This window comes from Polyodon spathula, chromosome 2, assembly GCF_017654505.1.
Source record: "Polyodon spathula isolate WHYD16114869_AA chromosome 2, ASM1765450v1, whole genome shotgun sequence".
NCBI classification, from domain to species: Eukaryota; Metazoa; Chordata; class Actinopteri; order Acipenseriformes; family Polyodontidae; genus Polyodon; species Polyodon spathula.
In genome coordinates this window covers 63,733,098-63,755,019 of record NC_054535.1, presented here as the reverse complement: position 1 = coordinate 63,755,019, position 21,922 = coordinate 63,733,098, and the positions used below count along the sequence as shown (strand labels likewise).

At 37.6% G+C, this 21,922-nt stretch overlaps 1 protein-coding gene across 5 annotated transcripts in view; it reads left to right on the top strand.

The window, feature by feature from the left end:
- LOC121299067 (amyloid-beta A4 precursor protein-binding family A member 1-like) overlaps positions 1-21,922 on the top strand; it is a 92,161-nt gene that overhangs the window by 54,622 nt on the left and 15,617 nt on the right. For 4 of the 5 annotated variants that reach the window (XM_041226595.1, XM_041226574.1, XM_041226589.1 and 1 more), the window contains exons 3-5: positions 17,788-17,889; positions 19,643-19,682; positions 20,822-20,967. In XM_041226595.1, the coding sequence (XP_041082529.1) occupies positions 17,788-17,889; positions 19,643-19,682; positions 20,822-20,967 (288 nt within the window). The remainder of the gene's footprint in view (positions 1-17,787; positions 17,890-19,642; positions 19,683-20,821; positions 20,968-21,922) is intronic. The other variant, XM_041226603.1, reaches the window with a different exon arrangement.

Genomic DNA, 21,922 nt, shown 5'->3' with positions numbered 1-21,922 from the left:
GCGTGGCTTTAAGCGTTAAACTTTTGGTTTGTTAGATAAATAACTACTGTAATCTACCATTCGCCTCCGTTAAAGTATCTGGTTAGCTTAATACTTTCCAGGAGCAAACTACGGATTACAATTACTTGTTCACCTAAGAGCAGCACCAGGGATGAGGCCATTTACAAAACCTAAACTTCACCTGTTTTCCTTTCTGGCTGGAAACTTGTTCAAGCGTGGCAGGCCCGAGAAAGAGCTGAGTGAGATTCTAAATTGGTTGTTATTTTTATTTTCACTGGATTGGTTGATCTGTCACTGACTTTGTTTGGGATTATTACACTATGTAACACAATTTTTGTTCCTGGGTAGTAAGTGTTATTTCCTAATTGCTTATGCCTCAAAAGCACAGAAAATGGCTATTATTCCCCACAAACTTTGCTTTTGTGACCAGGACAGGTACATTTCAAAATATCACTATTTCCAATGAGAAAACAGGCGAATTTGTGTCTTTTTGTTCACATAGTCTGGCATTATGATTTTCCCTTTCCAGTCTGATGTTGGACCCTGTCTGACATCATCAAAAAGACGTAAATCACAGGTCTCTAGTCTTTTTTTAGTCCTAATTGCTTATGCCTCAAAAGTATAGAAAATGGCTATTATTCCCCACAAACTTTGCTTTTGTGACCAGGACAGGTGCATTTCAAAATATCACTATTTCCAATGAGAAAACAGGTGAATTTGTGTCTTTTTGTTCACCAGGTCTGTCATTATGATTTTCCCTTTCCAGTCCAATGTTGGACCCTGTCTGACATCATCAAAAAGACGTAAAGCACAGGTCTCTAGTCTTTTTTTTTCCAGAAAAAGCAGAGAAAACCATTCAATGGCTGAGTGAGACCGATAGGAGTGAATGAAGCCGAAAAAAGGGGGACGTGTGAGCAATAGAGCTAGCAGCTGCACCACAGAGATAAGATGGACACAAACAATGCAGATAGCTGCTTCCGCATCCAGCACTCAAAGAATATCACAGACATTTGCAGAGCTTTTTGAGATGTTATAGTAATACAATAATGACATGGATCACATTATTGAGGAGTTTGGTGTTAAAACGAGTGATCGGGAGAGGATTAATCAGTGTGCACATCTGTAACGAGGTTTGTAAAAAATACAGCGAACAAGGGGTGCGGCTGATGCTGTTTTGCCATGCAGTGTGTTTTAAACCTGTTTTACTCTGGGGGGGGGGACAAAAACATTTTAAATAGCACGTGTGAAAATAAATTGGACCTGATGTGCCTGACAAGCGCTGAATAAATGGACTGCAAAGAGTTAATCTGTGCAATACCGATTGTGTTAATTTCTGCAGTTGTGGATGCATTAATCTCTGTTTACTCAATGCTTTAATCTCTGTTTATACTGATTTCTATTTATTACATATACAATACCATTTGCTGTCTATATTATTCTGTTGGTATTTGATTTGATTGCCATCTTATTTATATTTGTGGTAAACTAACCTGATATACCCAGCAATTTTCCTGGGGGAAAAAAATAGCCATGATAATGAGTTGTGAGTTCCTCTGCTGTTGTCAATGGGTGTTTGTTTGGTACACAGATGCAGTTCTCTACTTTTATTGCGGGCAATAACTAGATTGGACACCCAGGGTGATACGTTGATTGGTTCAGTGATGTCTGCGTCCAAAAGACACTGAAGCTCCAAAGACACCTGGTCACGGGAGGAGAGTGGGACGTGCCGTAAGGGTTGAATTGTGGTGAGATTGCCATGTTGACTGTTGGCTGGTGTACAAAATCTGTAAAGCATCCATGTCCATCAAATAGTTCTGAAAATTGTTGAAGCCAGGAGATGGAAGCATGAAGAACATCCATGCCAGCCGAGATAGAAAGCTTGAAACTCCGAGCCAGTCCCATCGATGTATCCCATTATGTCCAAGATATAAAAGATGGTGGTGGATGCTGAATGTGTGTTATAGCTCACTGGCAGACAAACAGTCCCTGTAACAGTAATGGGGGCATAGCTGTATCCGCAGAGGGAGACTGCAGGGCTCTGCAGGGGCACCTGAGAGAAAAATGTCTCATGCGGATTTGCTCAGAAGAGACACTTTAGCACCTGTAACAATCAGCAGTGGAAGTAGTACATCACCCACAGAACACCCACATGTTTTGCTATGCAGCACTGAATTGATGGAAACCAGTATGGAGGGTTGTGACTGCTCAGGCGCTGAGTGGCACCAGTGGGCATTATGGGTGAGCTTGTTGCATTTCCTACAGCGCTAACCTGTGCTGGGCAGTGGGAGCATGAGTTTCATGTCTGGCAGAGCCACAGTTTGTGCAGCGCCTTGCAGGAGGTGTGTTGTACACATTTTGAACTGGGATCTGTGCTGTTACATTGGAAAACGGCACGAACCAAGTGCTTATTAATATACAGGTTTCAGCTAATGTAGCCTCCGCTTGTTTCCCTATAGGTAATGCTTTTTCTAATGTCAAATCATCTGATTCTAACAACAGTCTTTACCTCAGTTGTGTTGATGTCTTTTCAAACAGCTGATCTCTAATGAGCTTGTCTTATATAGTGCCAAATGTACAGTGTTTTACCAGCTCCTGCAACGACGAAACAAATTGGCATACTGACTCACCCGGTCTCTGAGCCCTTTGCGAAAATTGGAAAAGGTGCATGAGCACGCTGTGACGAGAGCTGAAGTGGTCCGACAGTGCTGTGGTAGCTGCCTCAAAGCTATCGTCCGTGGGCTGCAATGTGAAAACCATGCGCTAGCCTTCTGTGCTTAGACAATGCAGCAAGATGGCCCGTTTTCTGGGGACCGTAACATCTTGTCAATCCAGTGCAAGCAGGTACATTTGAAAAGAATCAATCTAGCGGCTCCACGGAACAGGTGGTTTGGCTGGGACTGACAGGAATGGAGCGGGTGGAAGCAAGGTAAATTCAGCCATCCTCATCGTCAAATGTTATGTATTCACAGGACAGAATTTAGTAATTAGGAACAGAACTTTATTGTTACAACAAAACAGTCAAAACCCAGCTGCCTCAATTTACGGTATCTATTGCGACAGTCCATAACGTAATAGCAGTGCTGTACTACTGCATTATTTTTTAAACTGAACATAATATAAGCATTCAATAAATGTGTCCCTTGGTATTTTGTCTATGCCACCTGACGCCGTTGTACAGAAAAGTATGCATCATAGAAATATAACAGCATAGGTTACTGGAGGTATTTTATTTTTGGAGCCCCATTAAAAAACAATCCAACAGCTCCACAGAACAGCAAAGATTATCAATTTTCGTTATTGCAATTTTTTTTTAAATGATATGTGTGATGTTCTAGAAAATGGACCAAAGAAAAGACTAAACACACATCTACTGTAGGTACACGATTACAGAGAGAGAAACTGTGTTCTCCAGACACAGGATTTCCTTTCTATTCTTCTGTTTTTTGTCAATCTTTTCTTAACAGTATCAACACAAACACAGATTCAAATGGCTTGGCAGTTGAAAACCTATTTTTAGGAAGCAAACTCACATTCGGTAATGGTTACATTTCTATTTCAGGGAACCAGGGTTATGATAAAAACTTAACATTCTGTAAATAGTCTGTGTGATGGGGTACACCCCGCCCCTGTGTGTATTGTGTATTATTTTGTATGTGTTGTGCTATTATTGTTTGTGTGTAAAAAAAACATGTTTTATTGTTATTGTTTGACAGCCTCGATGGGGTAAAATCCGAGTGAGAATGCATGGTTAACAGCGAGTGTTTACTGACAAACTAGCTGTTGACCAGGCATATGAGAATGTAGCAGAGGGGTAAACTAGGTAATTGATAGCCAGTTAATCCCTCTGCCTCAATATAAAAACAAGCCGCTTTGGCTGAAAAGTTGGAGTGTGTTCACAGGTAGAACGAGATGTGAGTCGTGAGACAAGAGAGTTTATTATTATGTATTATGTGTTATAATATTATTTGTCTTGTGAAAAGTATTATCATATTGATAGGAGTTACTCGAATTAGATGCCATAATAGAAGATAAGAGAAATATAAAGGATCAAAACATGGAAAACCATTTAACCATCTTCCTGATAGTCATTGATTTAGAAGTTTAGAGGTGTTACAAGGGACATGCACAATCTATAGTATTTTTATTACCAAATGGAAATATATCTCTGAATTAGATTTCTGTTTGAAACATACACAATTTACCACTAGCCCCCACCCCACCCCCACAACAGAAATGTGAAAATACAGAACCGTTTGCTTTACCCTTAAAAGAAAGGAGAGCTGCATCTTTGCCGTAACCCCCTATTTTCTTTAATGACGTTTCAACGTGTGTCACCTGATCTGAGAGTAGTGCTGCCAACAGGCTCCAGAATCTCGGGACTCTTTAAGGAAAGTTAGGTTTTGTAACTCACCTCTCTAAACTGCAATGTATTCAGTAAAGTGAGTGTGAATTGTGCGAACTGTCGCTAAATTAATTGAATTGTTTTACTTAATTAATACCAAAAGCACACATACCTGCGAGGATTGTTTCCAACAATCAGACCTATATTGCAGCTGATTGGCTTTCTGAGTCTCTAACTGGGCAGGACTGTGTGAAGCAAGAAATATTAAACAAATAGAAACTTTACCTGCTGTCACAAGGTTAAATGTAAGTGTGCAGGTGAGTGCAAAGGTGTCTATAATAATGGTGTTGCACTATTTTGATAGATATTGTTTACTATATAAAAAAAACGAGCAATACGATTAATCGTTGTTACGAGGCTGTCTAGGTAGAATCGCCACCAGAATTAAACAATGAAATACATTTACTTACTTTACATGTCAAATACATTGCAGTTTAGAGAGGGGAGTTAAAAAAAACCTGACCTGCCATAAAGTGACCCGAGGTTCTGGAGCCTGTTGACAACCCTATCAGAGCTATGAAGTAAAAATGACCGTGATGAGTGACTTGAATCTCCCTGCAAAATAAAACCCACACTGATTTAAATGTACCTTGTGGCTACAAAATAGTTTAAAAAATATTTTAATAAAACACAGCAGTTCCCAAATAGATCAACTTGTATTGGCACATTACAATAACGCAATTAAATTTACTAAAGCATATTGTTCAACAACGTCTTGCACATCTGACAGTTGTAAAGTTACAAAAAATATATATTTATGTGCACTTGATTATTTATTTATTTTTATCTCAGTGTAATCTCTAGAACATGTTTGACAGACAAAGCAACAAACCAGAAAAGACTTCAGCAGTTTGCTGTTACTATATATTACAGGTTTACTGCATAACTTTACTCCAGAAAAGTGTGATCTGATGTGCTGTTGCATACAGGGGTATGTTTGCATTCAGCAACTGTGTGACTGTTCAGTGCGTGCTCCACCAGTAATTTGGGGAGTTGAGAGCTGCGACAGAGTTCATCAAACATGTTCTTGTTATTAAATACAGCAGTTACGTTAAATATCAGATTTTTGTCTTTTATTTAAATAAGAACCTCACACATTGGAGGGATGTATTAAAACGGATGTGCGTCTGGGCGGATATAAGATTCGATTTGGTTCACTGAATCCTAAATATTTGTCTGAATCCGAACCCTGCTCAAAAAGTAGATATTCGGGCCAAATCCTGGATTCTGTGCATATATATACAGTACCAGTCAAAAGTTTGAGTACACTTGGTGGAAACTAGGTTTTTTTCATAATTGACAATGTTTTACGTCGTGTATGTTTCTATAAATACTTGAAAATGAAAACACATGTTACAATATACAAAACAAAACATAAGGAGTATCAAAGCAATGTTCAAGAAAATTGAAAATTGTCTCTAAATCTTGGATTCCTCAAAATCACGAGGCATTCGGTTAAGAAGTTTCAGCAGGAAATCACCCGACATGTCTTCCCAGCTCTTCTGCAGCAATTCCTAGAGATGTAGGGCACTTGTGGGTAGCTTTGCTTTGACTCTTCTGTCCAGTTCGTCCCATACAAGTTCTATGGGATTGAGGTCTGGAGACTGGGCAGGCCAGGTCATTAGATTGAGTTGTCCTTCACTTTCCTTCTTCGCCAGATAGTTCTTGCACAACTTTGAGGCGTGTTTCGGGTCATTATCTTGCTGAAGAATGAAGGACTGCGCAACTAGCCGTAATCCTGATGGAATGGCATGCCTCTGAAGTATGCGATGATAGCCATGCTGGGTCAGCTTGCCATGGACTTGGTAAAGATCACCAACTCTGTCACCAGCAAAGCAACCCCAGACCATGACATTGCCTCCTCCAAGCTTGAGAGTGGAAACCACACATGCAGAACTCATGCGCTCACCCTCTCTGCATCTTACACATACTCGGCGGTTGGACCCAAATATTTCAAATTTTGTATTTCAGGGGCAGTTAGTCGCCGGTTTCGCAGGCTTGTGACTCGAATTAACTTGTTCTCCGATTCTGAGGTCACCCTTGGCCTGCCTGACCTTGTTCGGTCCTCATGAGTGCCAGTTTCTTCAAATTGTTTGATGGTCTTGACCACAGCAGTTACAGACACTTGCAAAGTTCTTGCGATTTGTCTTAAAGATTGACCTTCATTTCTTAAAGTAATTACAGACTACAGACTTTTCTTTGCTTAACTAAGCATATTTTGTCATTTTCTGCTCCCTTACATTCAGGGATGACAAACGTGTGCCTATGCTACCTATGTTTTATAGTAATCATGGACCCTCACCTGTTAACAATAATTGGTGACAAAAGGTTAATTAGGTAACATGCTAGTTAACTTAGAGAACATCTAAGAAAGACACTTTTATACTTAGGCCAGTGTTCTAACAACGTGTTATACACATTTCAGACTTTTAACTGACTGGGCTTCAGACTGAAATCCCCTTGCTTTGGGTGACCATTTCATTGAAATTGACAACATTTACATTTTCATTTAAAAATTAAATTTTTGAATGCAATTCAGTTATGATTATCAGCTTATATAAGTACACCTATCATATAATGAATATTGTGTTTATAGACAAGTTTATACAGTTAAAAGCATAGATAATCATGAAAAACCTGGTTTCAAGCAGATGTAGTCAAACTTTTGACTGGTAATGTATATATACCGTATTACCGCAGTCATATATCAACTTTATAATAGAGGCCGCCCTCGAATAAATGCAGCTATCAATAAAGAAACGTTAAGGTGTTTTTTTTTTTTCTAACCCTACTCAAAAAAAGACACAGTAAATAAACACTTGCAGTACAGCATAACATTACAAACAGAAACAAAACAAACTGAATAAACTTAAATACGGTAAACTTTGTTTAGGTACAATTCAATTCATGGAAATAAAACATACCGTAACACTGCTACCGAGCCATTTCAGTCAAAAGTGTTTTTTTTTGTTTTTTTTTCCTTTTCTGAAATACGGGTAATTAAAATAAATAAATAGATAAATAAATATTGCAAACTGGAACTCAAAACAAAAAACAAACACAGACAGGTCCACTATAAGCTACCGGTACTGGTATGTGTCCTCATCTATTCAAACACAACTGCATCTGTATCGTCCTCCTCCTCCTCCTCATTTTCCTCATCATCTTCATTTCTGTAGCCATCAGGTGTGCTGGTATTGGGAAGTATGAGCCGCCGTGCAGCCTCTGCTATTCCTCCACTCTTTGTACAGCGTATTGGATCCTGGTCAGCAGTCGTTTTTCCAATAGTTTCAAAGGATTTCACAATGATGTCGCTGCATGTTTCCCATGCTTTTTTTTATCCACCACCATCTGAAGCCGTGTAGGAGCTCGGGGATTTCTGTGTGCTGTTGAATCATGAGGACGCTCAGGGAATTGCAGCCACTCCTCATAGAATTCACAGTGCTTTGATTTAAATGAAGCATTCCAAGAAACATCAGCCAGCTGGACCAACTTTGTACAGCTGCCAGGAATGCAAGCTATTTTTGTTTTTGCCTCCTGGAGAGTTGCACATACCTCCTCCATTAGATGACCTCGATATGTGTTGTACACAATAATTTCGTCTTCAAACCAATTGCTTTTCATGTTATCCTTAACTGTCTCTGTTGCAATATCCAGTTGATATGCTCCTCTTCAATATCGGGATGAGCAGGCGACGCCACCCACCATATAGCCATTTTTTTTTTGCTTTCTGTGAAGTTGCGCTCTGTTCTTGAAGCTGAGGTAGTTGCTTCCGCCATTCCCTAATGCAACGCTCATCAACTCCAAGTTCTCTTCCAGCTGGTCTATTCCCCTTCTGATTGTTTTGCCGCCATAATCAAGCTTCGTGTGCAGTTCTAACAGAAGTTTGTCAGATCTTGTCAGATTTTTGTTGCCGGAATAAACTTTACCAAAACCATCCAAAAATAGACAAAAGCAGCTTTTTTTTTATTTTACTGCTTTTATTTAATTTTACACACAGTAATATTACCACAGCAAGTACTATAGGGGAGGTGAACTGCTTTGTAATACTGTAAATACATTTTAGAAGTACCGAATACAGTATGTCCCTTTTGTCATATTGTTTTTAGTGGACCATGTATTACAACAAAAATACACATTGAGGCTCGGTACACTGCTGGTCCCGCTCTTTGTAAAGTCCAGTTTTAAATATGCTTCGTTATATTTTAGTCTTTTGCATTTTGCTGGAACTACCGCTGCTGCCCTCACTTTGGCTTGCCTTATACGTTTTTGTCCCTTTGTCACAAAATGACCCATTTCTCATTGAAGCTGTTTCTGACTGTAAGCGCGCTGTTGATACTGTTTACCTGGGGGGTGGGGATGGGGTAAACCATGTTTCACAGTTTCTAAGGAACATTAGCATGTTAAACAAAAGCATTTATTTTATTTTAGCTATTTTTAAATATAATACATTTAAAATATATAATAATTTGTTTTTTTTTTCAAATCATCCAACCTCCAAAAAAAAAGGGGGGGGCACACAGCTCGCGCCTCCCTTGACACCTTGCCGCTCCTCCCAAGGGAGGCACGCCTCATAGTTTGAGAACCGCTGGTCTAGAGAATGTACTACATTTGAATTGACCTGCTGAAATACTTTCCCTTATCTCCCTCTGGTGGTTTATTTTGTATACAGAGTTGTTTCCTGAGTAACAGACATACTGGAACATGCAGCAGCATAAAAATAAAAGTGTCTATATAATAATAAAAATAAAGAATGTCTGTTTTTCTGAGTCTCTCACAGCCACCTCATACCTCTTTTAATTATGCTGTTTCACATTAAAGCGTAGTGTTTGGATTGAACCGTTTCCATTGCACTGCATCTTTGTTAGACACCAGGCAGACACTATAGTGTTTAGGTTATTTCTACCACAATAGCCCTTGTTTTACAAGAGGGAGGCCAATGGAAGCATAATAAAAGACACCCCTTACTGGTAAAGCATCGATCGTTTTACTTTGTTTTTAAACAAAGAATGTAGCCTGGTGCTTCTGAAAATAGCAATGTTGGAAGCACACATCATGATACTAAATAAACATTATTAGGTTTCACTGACAGTCATTGGATGTCCCTGTACATTAAATTCAGTGGCACAGATAGAAACAGCATGAATCATAGCCATTCACTTCAATCCCCCCACCCATCCATCAAATCAAACAATTTTGTGTTAGAAGCACCAATGTGTTTATGTGTTAAAATTACTTTAAACATTTTTGTCACCCTTTGATCTTTTTATTGATTAATTCTATTAATCTTGTAACTAAATGTGTGGGGCAGATATATTATTGATTAACAGATCAACACTTTATGATACAAATCCACAGAAAACTGGATTTGTCAACGAAACCAGTCAGAACAATTGAACAGAAAAGTGAATACCAATTATTATCATTTCAACTATTAGTTACTTATAGGACTTCTGATTTTCAGTTTGAACTGATAAACACATATGAAACACCCCCGATACAAAAAAAACTTAAATTAGTGTATATCCAATAAACACTGGCACAACACTGGAAACGGTTACTCAATTCACGTTGACTTAACCCCTTTCCCAGTGAAAAAATAAAATAAAATAACATAAAATAAACAAATAAAAACAATTCTCAGTGCAGTTGGCAATGTCCCTGCTTCCTGACTCGTATCTCTCATTGATTTGTTCTGAATACTTTAAACCCACCCCAACTACTGAGTGACAGCACACTGTTACATTTATTAGAGGATTATAGATGCTTGACAGATTTAAAATGAGATTACAATTGGAAATGGAGGCTTGTTCTTGCTTGCTATGTTGCAGTTTGATAGGGAGGGTTTACACGCTTGTGGAATTTAAAACAGAATTGGAAATTGTGTCAAAATGTCAAAAAATGCCTAAACACACAAAATTCCCAGAAGAATATAGCCGTGACAGAAGGATTTCGTTGTGGAAGACAGCAAAAGAAATTAAGGTACAAGTATGCAAGTACTGTCGAGTTTTACTATACATATTGTGACAGAAAGAAAAAAAAACCCTCAAAAATTTTGGAAAGTAACAATAACAAACAAAGTAAACATAATCAAAAACAATAATCTCATACATTCCTCTGCACATCTAATAAATTGAATTTTTAGATACCACAGTAAAGCTCGAAGAAGTTTCAATTGAGACTGACCTCTTCTATAAACCTACTGACATGCACCAGTATTTACACATGTCCTCTGCACATCCAGTACACACTAAAAGGGCAATCCCAAAGGGGCTAGGAATAAGAACGTGACTGTAAAGAAAGTGACTGTAAAAGTGACATTTATTAAAAATAAATATTAAAAAAGAGGATACAAAGAAATAATTATAGAGACAGAGTTAAAAAAAAAGTGGATAAACTAAAAAAAGATGATCTACTAGATTATAAAAATAGAGATAAAAAGGTCAAAAGAATCACATTAGTTATGACTTATTCTAAACTTTTGCCCAGTATTTCTAAGATAGTTTGAAAACACTTGCGAAGTCTACATAATACAGAAAAATTGAAAAAAGTATTTGTTAAGTTGTATCATTCAAAAGAGAAGCTAATTTAGGTGATATTTTAGTTCACTGTAAACATAAAAGAATAATTGACAGAATAGTACATGTAATGTATGTAAATACATGGATAAAAGTAAAAATATAATTAAACATAAGAACAAAACATATCCACTAAAAACTAATACCTACTGTAAAAATAGCAATGTTGTTTATGGAATAGCCTGTGAAAAATGTGATAAAATAAAATATGTTGGAGAGACTGGAACAACTTTATGTAAAATAATTCAGAACCAGCTTTCATTAATTAGAAATAAATTTAAAAAATGAATGAACCAATAGTACAGCACTTCACCAGTCAAGAACATGACATAAATGATGTAAAGTTTTAGTATTAAAACAGCTCAAATTAGACAATGCGACTTGTAGAAGAATAAAAGAAAGTAAATAGATAAATAGACCGAACACAGTTATGCCAGTTGGACTCAACAGAAAAGAATTAACTAATTAACTCCAGTAAATATATAAAATTAAAAATAAATAAATATGCAAAATTAATTCAAAAGTTGTGCATGCTGATGAGCTGGAGAGGCCAAATAAAAGCTGATCCTCAGAGCCAGCACTGCATGATAATGTAAATATTAATTTATATAAATGTTAATTAGAATGAATATAGATTTAAAGATATAAGTAAAAATGATTTCACAATATATAGAACACCATTACATCATGTAAGAATAAATCATGGATTTGAATATAAACAATAACAATGCTGTCAAACACCTATAAATACCTCCAATGTTTTGATTCAAACACAGGCTCCCTTGAGAAAGATATGTACAACATATCGAAACGTTGGGCAGCTGGCTCTTTGAGCTAATATATATATATATATATATATATATATATATATATATATATATATATATATATATATATATATATATATATATACACACACACACACACACAGTACTGTGCAAAAGTTTTAGGCAGGTGTGAAAAAATGCTGTAAAGTAAGAATGCTTTCAAAAATAGACATGTTAATAGATTATATTTATCAATTAACAAAATGCAAAGTGAGTGAACAGAAGAAAAATCTACATCAAATCAATATTTGGTGTGACCACCCTTTGCCTTCAAAACAGCATCAGTTCTTCTAGGTACACTTGCACACAGTTTTTGAAGGAACTCGGCAGGTAGGTTGGCCCAAACATCTTGGAGAACTAACCACAGTTCTTCTGTGGATTTAGGCAGCCTCAGTTGCTTCTCTCTCTTCATGTAATCCCAGACAGACTCGATGATGTTGAGATCAGGGCTCTGTGGGGGCCATACCATCACTTCCAGGACTCCTTGTTCTTCTTTACGCTGAAGATAGTTCTTAATGACTTTCGCTGTATGTTTGGGGTTGTTGTCATGCTGCAGAATAAATTTGGGGCCAATCAGATGCCTCCCTGATGGTATTGCATGATGGATAAGTATCTGCCTGTACTTCTCATCATTGAGGAGACCATTAATTCTGACCAAATCCCCAACTCCATTTGCAGAAATGCAGCCCCACACTTGCAAGGAACCTCCACCATGCTTCACTGTTGCCTGCAGACACTCATTCGTGTACCGCTCTCCAGCCCTTCGGCGAACAAACTGCCTTCTGCTACAGCCAAATATTTCAAATTTTGACTCATCAGTCCAGAGCACCTGCTGCCATTTTTCTGCACCCGAGTTCCTGTATTTTCGTGCATAGTTGAGTCGCTTGGCCTTGAATCCACGTCGGAGGTATGGCTTTTTGGCCGCAAGTCTTCCATGAAGGCCACTTCTGACCAGACTTCTCCGGACAGTAGATGGGTGTACCAGGGTCCCACTGTTTTCTGCCAATTCTGAGCTGATGGCATTGCTGGACATCTTCCGATTGCGAAGGGAAGTAAGCATGATGTGTCTTTCATCTGCTGCAGTAAGTTTCCTTGGCCGACCACTGCATCTACGGTCCTCAACGTTGCCCGTTTCTTTGTGCTTCTTCAAAAGAGCTTGGACAGCACATCTGGAAACCCCTGTCTGCCTTGAAATTTCTGCCTGGGAGAGACCTTGCTGATGCAGTATAACTACCTTGTGTCTTGTTGCTGTGCTCAGTCTTGCCATGGTGTATGACTTTTGACAGTAAACTGTCTTCAGCAACCTCACCTTGTTAGCTGAGTTTGGCTGCTCCTCACCCAGTTTTATTCCTCCTACGCAGCTGTTTCTGTTTCAGTTAATGATTGTGTTTCAACCTACATATTGAATTGATGATCATTAGCACCTGTTTGGTATAATTGTTTTATCATACACCTGTCATATGCCTACAAAATCCCTGACTTTGTGCAAGTGTAACTAGAAGAATTGATGCTGTTTTGAAAGCAAAGGGTGGTCACACCAAATGTGGATTTGATTTAGATTTTTCTTCTGTTCACTCACTTTGCATTTAGTTAATTGATAAATATAATCTATTAACATGTCTATTTTTTTAAAGCATTCTCACTTTACAGCAACACAGTTCTAAGGTTCCTAACACCTGTCTTTGGTGGATTAAGCACTATAACAACAAAGGATGGGTGTGATGGGGATTGCCAGGATTATTATTATTATTATTATTATTATTATTATTATTATTATTATTATTATTATTATTATTATTTTTTATTATTTTTTTATTATTTTTTATTATTTTTATTTTTTCTTTCCACCAGAGTTGCTCAAAAACTCACCAGATTCGGTAGGATGGTAGATCATGGGAAGTTGGTCAGTGTTAATTGAACATATGTCGCAGATCACATGGTTTGGCCGCCATATTGGATTGAAAAAAAACATTTTGCCTAAATGTAAAAATGTGTCTTTCAAAAACCACTTATTGCAGAGTGCTAAAAGTTGGTTATCTTTTATAGTCTAAGATTAACTGATGTCCATAAGAAGTTGATAGGTTGTGTGGTGTGGCGGCCATGTTGCAGAATGTCAAAATTGCATGGTACAGACATCATAATTACAAATTACAAAGATCTTTTCTTAAACCGATTGAACCAAAAATTGGCACACATGATCCTAGTATGGTTGCATTTATGATTTGGTCAAGGGAAGTTGCTAAAAATAAAATAAAAAACATGGCTGCCACATTGGATCAACATCATCAACATACAAAACTGGCTAATAACTCCTTGTAGAGTGCAGATAGGGCCATGGTTACTATGGAACACATACAGTAACCAGTGCATGCTCTATCCAAAAATTTTATTGCCTGTGACCTCAGACTTTTCCTAAAGGTCAAATGTAAAACCGGGTACTAAGCAATAAGCGGGATAGGGCCACAGGGATGGAGACTCCGTCCCCTGTGGCCGAGCTTTTGGCAGCCCTTGGAGCCCCAGACTCCTCCAGTTATCCCAGAATCCCTCGCAGGGCATTCCCTGCGTGCAGGCTCGGTTGTTGACCCCTCAGCCGTTCGTCATCTCCGCAAGCGAGACGAGTTAAGTGCTCAAAGCAAGCAAGCGACATAATGGACCTCAAGGTGCAGATGGCCGAGGTCCTGGAGCTCCTGACAAAGCAGCAAACACCTGTGACCCTAGCCACAGTCCCAGCTCTACCATTGCCTGCTATAGTACCAGCCCTTCTCCTTCAGGGGAGATCAGGGTGAATGGAAAGCACCGTCACAGATGGCAGAGGAGGACGCATTATCGGTAGCTGCCACCTGGGTGAGGTCTTCTTCCCCACTGAAATGGAGGAAGGAGAAGAGCCTAAGCTCTCTGCTGAGGTGGAGCCTAGTTCTGAGGTTGTCTTGGAAACTAGTGTACCCTGGCTTTCAAGCTCCATGTCGGCATTGATGGGACGTGCTGCAACTTTTTTGCCGATCCCCTGCACGATAGCGGCTGGGCCACACCGGTCCATGTTCCAGATTCAGGCTGTGGCTCCTTAGCCGCAGCCCTTCCCCGCTTTCCCAATTTCACATCAGCACCAAGCGTGCTGAAGCAAGCTGTGAGGCTTTAGAAGGATCTGGGAACCTGGGCCTGGCTGGCTTTCCCTTGGTTGACTCCACTATTGCAGCCCTTGTACCTGAACTCACAGTCCAGTGTTACGGAGACACACCTGAAGAGGGCATACACAGCGGAGGCACAGGTAACCTGACTGGCAAACTGGGGAATCTGGGCAACTCCATCTGTAATTGTGAGGGAATAGGAGAGTGTCACCGACTGGCAGAGACAGGTTCTATGCCGTGTGTAGCAGCACCTGTTGTTTGTAGTTTTATTAACAGTGATTATTTTCTAATTTGCTTTCGCCTGTTGTTTTTGGACTATTATTTTGCAGCACCAGTGCACATTTAACAAGAACTGTTCACCAAACAAAACTACCATTGTCGGTATCAACGCCATGGCACAAGGGTTCCCCCCTGTGTTGAATAAATCTTGTGCGTCTATGTGGCACTGTCAACTAAACCTTTCTTATCCCAGACTTAACCATCAGAGCCCACTGAGTCTCTGTTGTCATGGAAAAACAGCTGCAAGCGGTATTAAACATTTATGGTAAAATGAGTTGCACTGTCATGGGCACAGTAGTGATTATTCTGGGGATATTGCTAATCTTGAAAACTTGTTCAGTAGCTGTACTTCTATCTAATGGTTACTTTGAGAACCAAAGCTATCTCTTGTAATAGAGATAATGTACAAAATAATTCCAGTAAATCATACTTAATATGAATGTATTTCAATATTTTCTAGGTCTCACATTTTCATATATGAAACAAAAACAAATTATGGTAAGATAAATATGATTTTTGCATGGTCTTGGTATTTTGTTGTTAGTTTCTTAAGTCGTCATGGTGATGGTAATGCATAATAAGGTTTACTAGAGTTATTTTGTTTGCTCTATGTACTATGTATGCTCTTATGTACTAGCAGCATGCCAGTTGCAGAATCTCTTTGTAACTTGTATATAAGTTCTGTTTTTTAATTAATTAAAGTTTGCATTGGATGTAGATCACATGTCTGGATGAACTGGGAGGATATGCATGCATGCCTTGTTGGAACAGATCATAACCGATTTAAAGCAATTTAATAAAAATAACAGTAATCCATGGCAACAGAACAGATAAATATTCAACAAATTAAATTTTTATTTTGAAACATGGTAATTCATTTAGTGCTGTCATTTATCATGTTAACAAGCCTTGGCACATACTTGAAATGCATTGTGGGTTCTGTTGCATTCAGTTTTATATTTTCCTTAATGCCTTTTATACTGCATTTTGTGTGAAAAGTTTTTTTTTACAGCATGATTTATTTATTGTAAGTTAGAGAAGAACTGCTTTGATAATTAAGCAGGACTCGGATATCAAAAGAGAGAAAAAAAACATGTTTTATTAGGGTACACTGGATTTGCATGAAACAATACACAATATCTGTCCTATTTACTTGCAGTTAATGATTTAAGTTCTACTGGTAGTACATACTGTACATCAATAAGGATTACATATTGGATATTAAATTTTTTTCAGAGAAACATTGAGACATGAAGTGTTTTTTTCGTAGTGCTTTAATCTGCCTATTTCCCTGAATCTGTGTTTAGTCTCAGGTCAGAGTTGGATAGGTCGCTTATTTATTTGTTGCTGCCTGCATACATTGAAAGTCTTGAGGGACTGAAACAGGCTGACTAGAAGGAAATATTACAATAAATAAATAAATACCAAAATACTAAAATTCTTACTGGTTTAGTATGCACTTTGATGCAAAAGATGTTATACAGTATAAAGAAAAATCCATTAAATTACGGCAGAGTAGGCAGAAAAGCATATGTAAGGCACATCAAAAAGTCTCCGGTGGTCAGAGAGCTGAGACCCAGCAGTGATGAAGAGGTTAACTTAGGCAATCTGTTCTGATGGATGTAACAGAAACCCATCACAAATTTCATTATGGATTCTGAACACACTGACACTGGAGACTGGGTTATTCACCAAGGCAGTCAGTTTAAGCCAGGGCTTGTGAAGATCAGACTGCTGTATAAATGGATCCAGAAATCACCATGGGGAACTTCTGGATGTACCAAATAAATGATCTGGAAGAGGCAGAGGCTTGATTTGTGTTTTTAAGTACCTCTAGGAATGTTAGCCAAGGCCTAACTATATTTTACACAGAATGAATGCAGCATGGAGGCGAGTGTATATGTGTCTGTGCATTGCTTTTATATCTTTGCAATCAAAATCAATGATCATAAATAGGCAACAGTGTTGTAATACTTTATAACCCTGAAACACTGGCTTGCGTTCCAGAACAGAGCTCAGTACTGTCTTTCTGGGGCCCAGTTGTGTGCTTACTGACTGAAATTCTGTTTTTGGTTAAACACTAAAGATAGCATGCATAACAATAAGTCAATAGAAATTATTTTTTCATAAGACCTGGGTGTATTGAGGTAAATATGTTTTGAAGAGAGATGGGTTTTATGAAAACTACAGATTGCATACCACTATACAATCACAATACAATACAATCGTTGGGAAAAGGCTGGGCTACACTATTGTTTTGATACAGTTTTGATTTATGAAGTCTCGATGTTTATGTAATCCATTTTTAGTACTGATTTTGTTCTATCTAAATATGACCTGTTCTAATTTGTATATTTAAGAATTAATTTTGTGTAGAAAATCTTAACTATCAGTTAATTTAAACTAACAAAATACATTGAGAAAGGTGCTGTTTTTAAAAAGGAATTTCTACTCAGTATGGTGCCCTGTACTTTATCAAAACTCCAGTTGTGTGCTCTGATTAATAATTCTCACCTGCGTGTCTGAATAAATGATTGATTACATTGTTGTCTTTACACGAATGTTTTTTTTTCTAGTCTCCGGGTTCAGGTTCTACATCACCTCAAGGGGCAGAATCCTCTATTAGACAACATCTCCACGATGGCAGTGACAACTCAGACTCTCCTCTTAATAAAGAGGTATGAGCGCCTGAAAAAACTTTAACTTTTTGCTGACTGATTAGCTAACTGTGATTGTCCAGTGGAAAGAAATGTATTTATTTAGGTTTGGTAGTTGCACAGCATGGATTCAAAGGAGAATAATTTAAAACACTACCCACAGAAGCTAAGCTATATTCGTAATGCTGGTATATAACACCAACCATAACAAATACAGCGGCATGCTTTAAGAGATTTTTTTTTGTAGTAGTAGTTTTCATTTAAAAAAATGTTGAAGTATTTTTTGTTTGTCTATTTAACTCAAGTATTCAAACATATTTGCAGGCACAACAGCAACTATTCAATATTTCATCAGTTGCGTTCTTTCATTAATATCACTGTTTACCACCCCATTGTTTTTTTTCAAAGAATCGCTATAATCTTAGATAGGTTGGTGTTGCTGTGCTAATAGCATGTTTATCAAGTAGGATACAGATTTATCCCCAATTGTTTCGTAGCTGTAGGTAGACCTTTTGCTATGCTTTTGTACTAGATAGTAGCTACAGCACAGTGGTGTAGTCAATTGTATACGCAGATAAACAGCATTTACCCACTTTTAATTTGGGCAGTACAGTGTTTACCCACCTCTCATATAAGCTATACAGATATAAGGGATTAGAGTTTACTAATTTCTACTCTCCTGTGATATGCAAATCCTGAAAACAAGGCTAAAAACAAGATATTTTAACAGTGAGAATCTGTTTTGTGTTTCTGCGCATGAGACTGACAGCTGAGAGCTCTCGGTCAGAATGAGCAGGGGGTCATGGCCACTGGACTACATGTTCTCTTTGTGCATGCGTGCGTGCGTGCGTGCCTGTTCATTCTGTGATTGGATGTTTATGTTCTGTTAATGTTCTGTTAGGCACACTGGACCTGCAGGGCAGTGCTAGTAGCCTTCATCCTAGCCTAGCCTAGAACTGTTAATGTGAAGCGCACCATCAGGTCTGTGACTGTACAGCACCTGAGAGGGGAAATGACTGTATGGGTGGCTCTGGTTGGCTGAGGTCCAATAACAATGTATCTGTTCATGTGTTCAATCTATCTGATCAACTCCACCAAACAGGGGTGTTTACCCAAATTTTTTTTTTTTTTTTTTTTTTTTTTTTTTTTTTTAGCACTACACCACTGCTACAGTACATATAAGACTTGTAGATTTGCAATTAATACTAAAGTTGAATTCTGCAAAGCATACTAGGTCCACATGTAGCAAAGTGGTATGTTATATTGTTCCAACTTCCCAAATTTCACATTTAACAGTATGCCATGGAAAAGTGTACATTCTGTATTCTGAATGTGTTGTTCAAGCATGAGTTTGTGCTATCTGAAAGCACAACAAATGTATAATTTGTTACAAATGGACAGTAGTAAAATACAGTTTAATTACACTTACAATCAGAGATGTTTTTGTAGTTTAGTAACAGTTTTAGTTTGCTTACAGAAATAATTAATATCTTTGCAAAAGTAACAAAAGCTGAACTAAATCTGAAAATGTTAAATTGCAATGTCCTTTTTTTGTAATGTTGGTGTTTTTTACTTGACTTTTAATATTGTTTTGAATGTTCATTCAGTTAACGTGCAACTAATTAACAATGTTAAGCAACTAATTTCGTGAAGTTAATTGTAAATACATTTAACTGCAAGAATTTGACTGTATTGCATATGTATTACTTGTTATTATATGTCTTTGGGGACTTCATGTCAAAGAGGTTAAAATGTTTTTTTGTCTTAATTGCAGTCAAGGAAAAGCTTGGCTTCATTCCCAACTTATGTTGAAGGTAAGTATCAAAACAAACAAAAAATGCATTATTAAAACATTTCAGTAACTTTCACAAATTGAGAAATATTAATTAATAAACTGATAATCTTCACATTGATTGTTTTTTCCTTGTCAGACAACATTGTATTCTTCAATATTCATCATACTGCAGTAATATAATTGCATACGCTGGTCTTGTTCCTCCATCAGCTAGCCTTCTCTCAGTTCAGTGGTAGAGTGCATACTGTATATGTGAACATAATTACTGTAAAACTTCAATTAAACGGATCAGGTGTTTGTATACAATATTTGCCAGCAGACCCGGTGCGTATTGGAGGTCGGCAATTATATGAGACCGGCGTTTATATTAGATCACTACCTTCACATGCTTCGTTGAGAAGCCGATAACACAATTTAAACATTCCAGCAACTTTGTTAAAAGGATGTGTGTCAGTGGGAACTAAGTAACAGTTTTGTTTTATAACAAAATGACACTGTTGTACACCCTCAAGTATAAAGTGGAGTAATTATTACAGTCTTTTTATATGCACTGGCTAAAAAGGATACGATATGTAAAACATTGGAAAATGAACAAGCAGAAAAAATGAATTTGTATGTAAAAACTGAATTAGATTTACCATTGTTGTTGTTAATAATAATAATAATAATAATAATAATAATAATACAAATTTCTAAAATGTTTTTAAAAATTAACAATAAAAGCAATACCTACCATTATCAAAAATAATGTAGTATTTAATCTCAAACTTGTACATTGCTAATACAATAAAACACGTTAAAATACACCAAGAGGTTTGTATCTGGCCTACTTTCAGACACTTAAAGTGATATGAAAACTTGTAATAACGTAATAAATGCATTAAACAAATATGCATTACATGTAGGCCTACCTTAAATTACGTTTTCTATGATTATTATTTATTAATCCTGAGAGTCACTTTCATCGCTGTCACTTCATTACACTCAGGCTCCTCCTCATCTTCTTCAGCTTCAATGTCAATAATAGAGAGCTGGCGTTTAATTACAATATTTCCCAGCAGACCCGGCGCGTATTGGAGACAGGCGATTATTTGAGACTCTGCAATTATTTGAAGTTTTACAGTACCTGCATTGTTGTAATATCTTTGTGTTATGCAGTTCCAGGACCCTGTGACCCTGAAGACCTTATTGATGGCATCATCTTTGCAGCCAATTACCTTGGTTCCACCCAGCTGCTCTCAGACAAGACGCCCTCAAAGAACGTGCGGATGATGCAGGCCCAGGAAGCCGTCAGCAGAATCAAGGTGATAAATCTAGTGTGGAGTCTGTCAACACTGCCAGCTTTCATTTTTCTTTTAAACACTGCTGAATCGAACTTGAGGATTGCAGATAAAGAGCAGGATTTAGATTAGTGCTGCTACACAGGTTGTAGCAAAATCTTACCTGACCTGACTTGACTTGTGGTAAGAGTGGCTAAACTGTTTCTCCTAAAAAAAGGAAATAATGAATTTGCCCACAAGTAAGAATTATGAGACTATGGCAAAGGGGGCCCCTTTTTAATTTCCCAGAAATAGTCTCCAAAATCCCATGGTTTGGTGCATTTAGTTTTCCCTAAACATGGTTTGCCACAGTTTCGTAACGGAGCTTTGTAAATCGAACAGTTGACAGATTTTTATTATTTATATGGTCAAAAATGATTTAAAAGACCTGTATGGAGGTGCCACATCGATATTGATAGAGCATCATCCTTTTATTACAATAATGAGATCCTTGGTTCTGCTATGAGTATAACTAAGTGTGCAGGATTGGAATTTAGGTTTAACACCTTTGATTTCTGGTAACATTTCTGGATGACAGCACCAAGCCAAACACAGTGAGATACTTGTTTTTTTTTTTTAATTTGATACCCCAAACATCTAATGATGTTGTATTTTGATTCCTAAAATGCATGTTTAGATTCCTAAAATGCATTTTTCTGCTTACCTACCAGTATTTTCACAGTCTACATTTGTTTTCTTGTACTTTCATTGTTTTATTTAAGCTATAGTGATTTTAATTGTATACGTTTCCTGCAAGGTAGGTTCTTTCTGGATGTAGGCAATGGAATGTCATCACTGTTGCGTGAAGTAAAGTTCCTCCTGAAATAGCTCAATGGGATTCTGTCAGAAGAGACTTTATTAGTGCTGCACATTTCACACTGATAACTTCACAACTCATCACCTGCACGTCAAACTGATAACTTCACAACTCATCACCTGC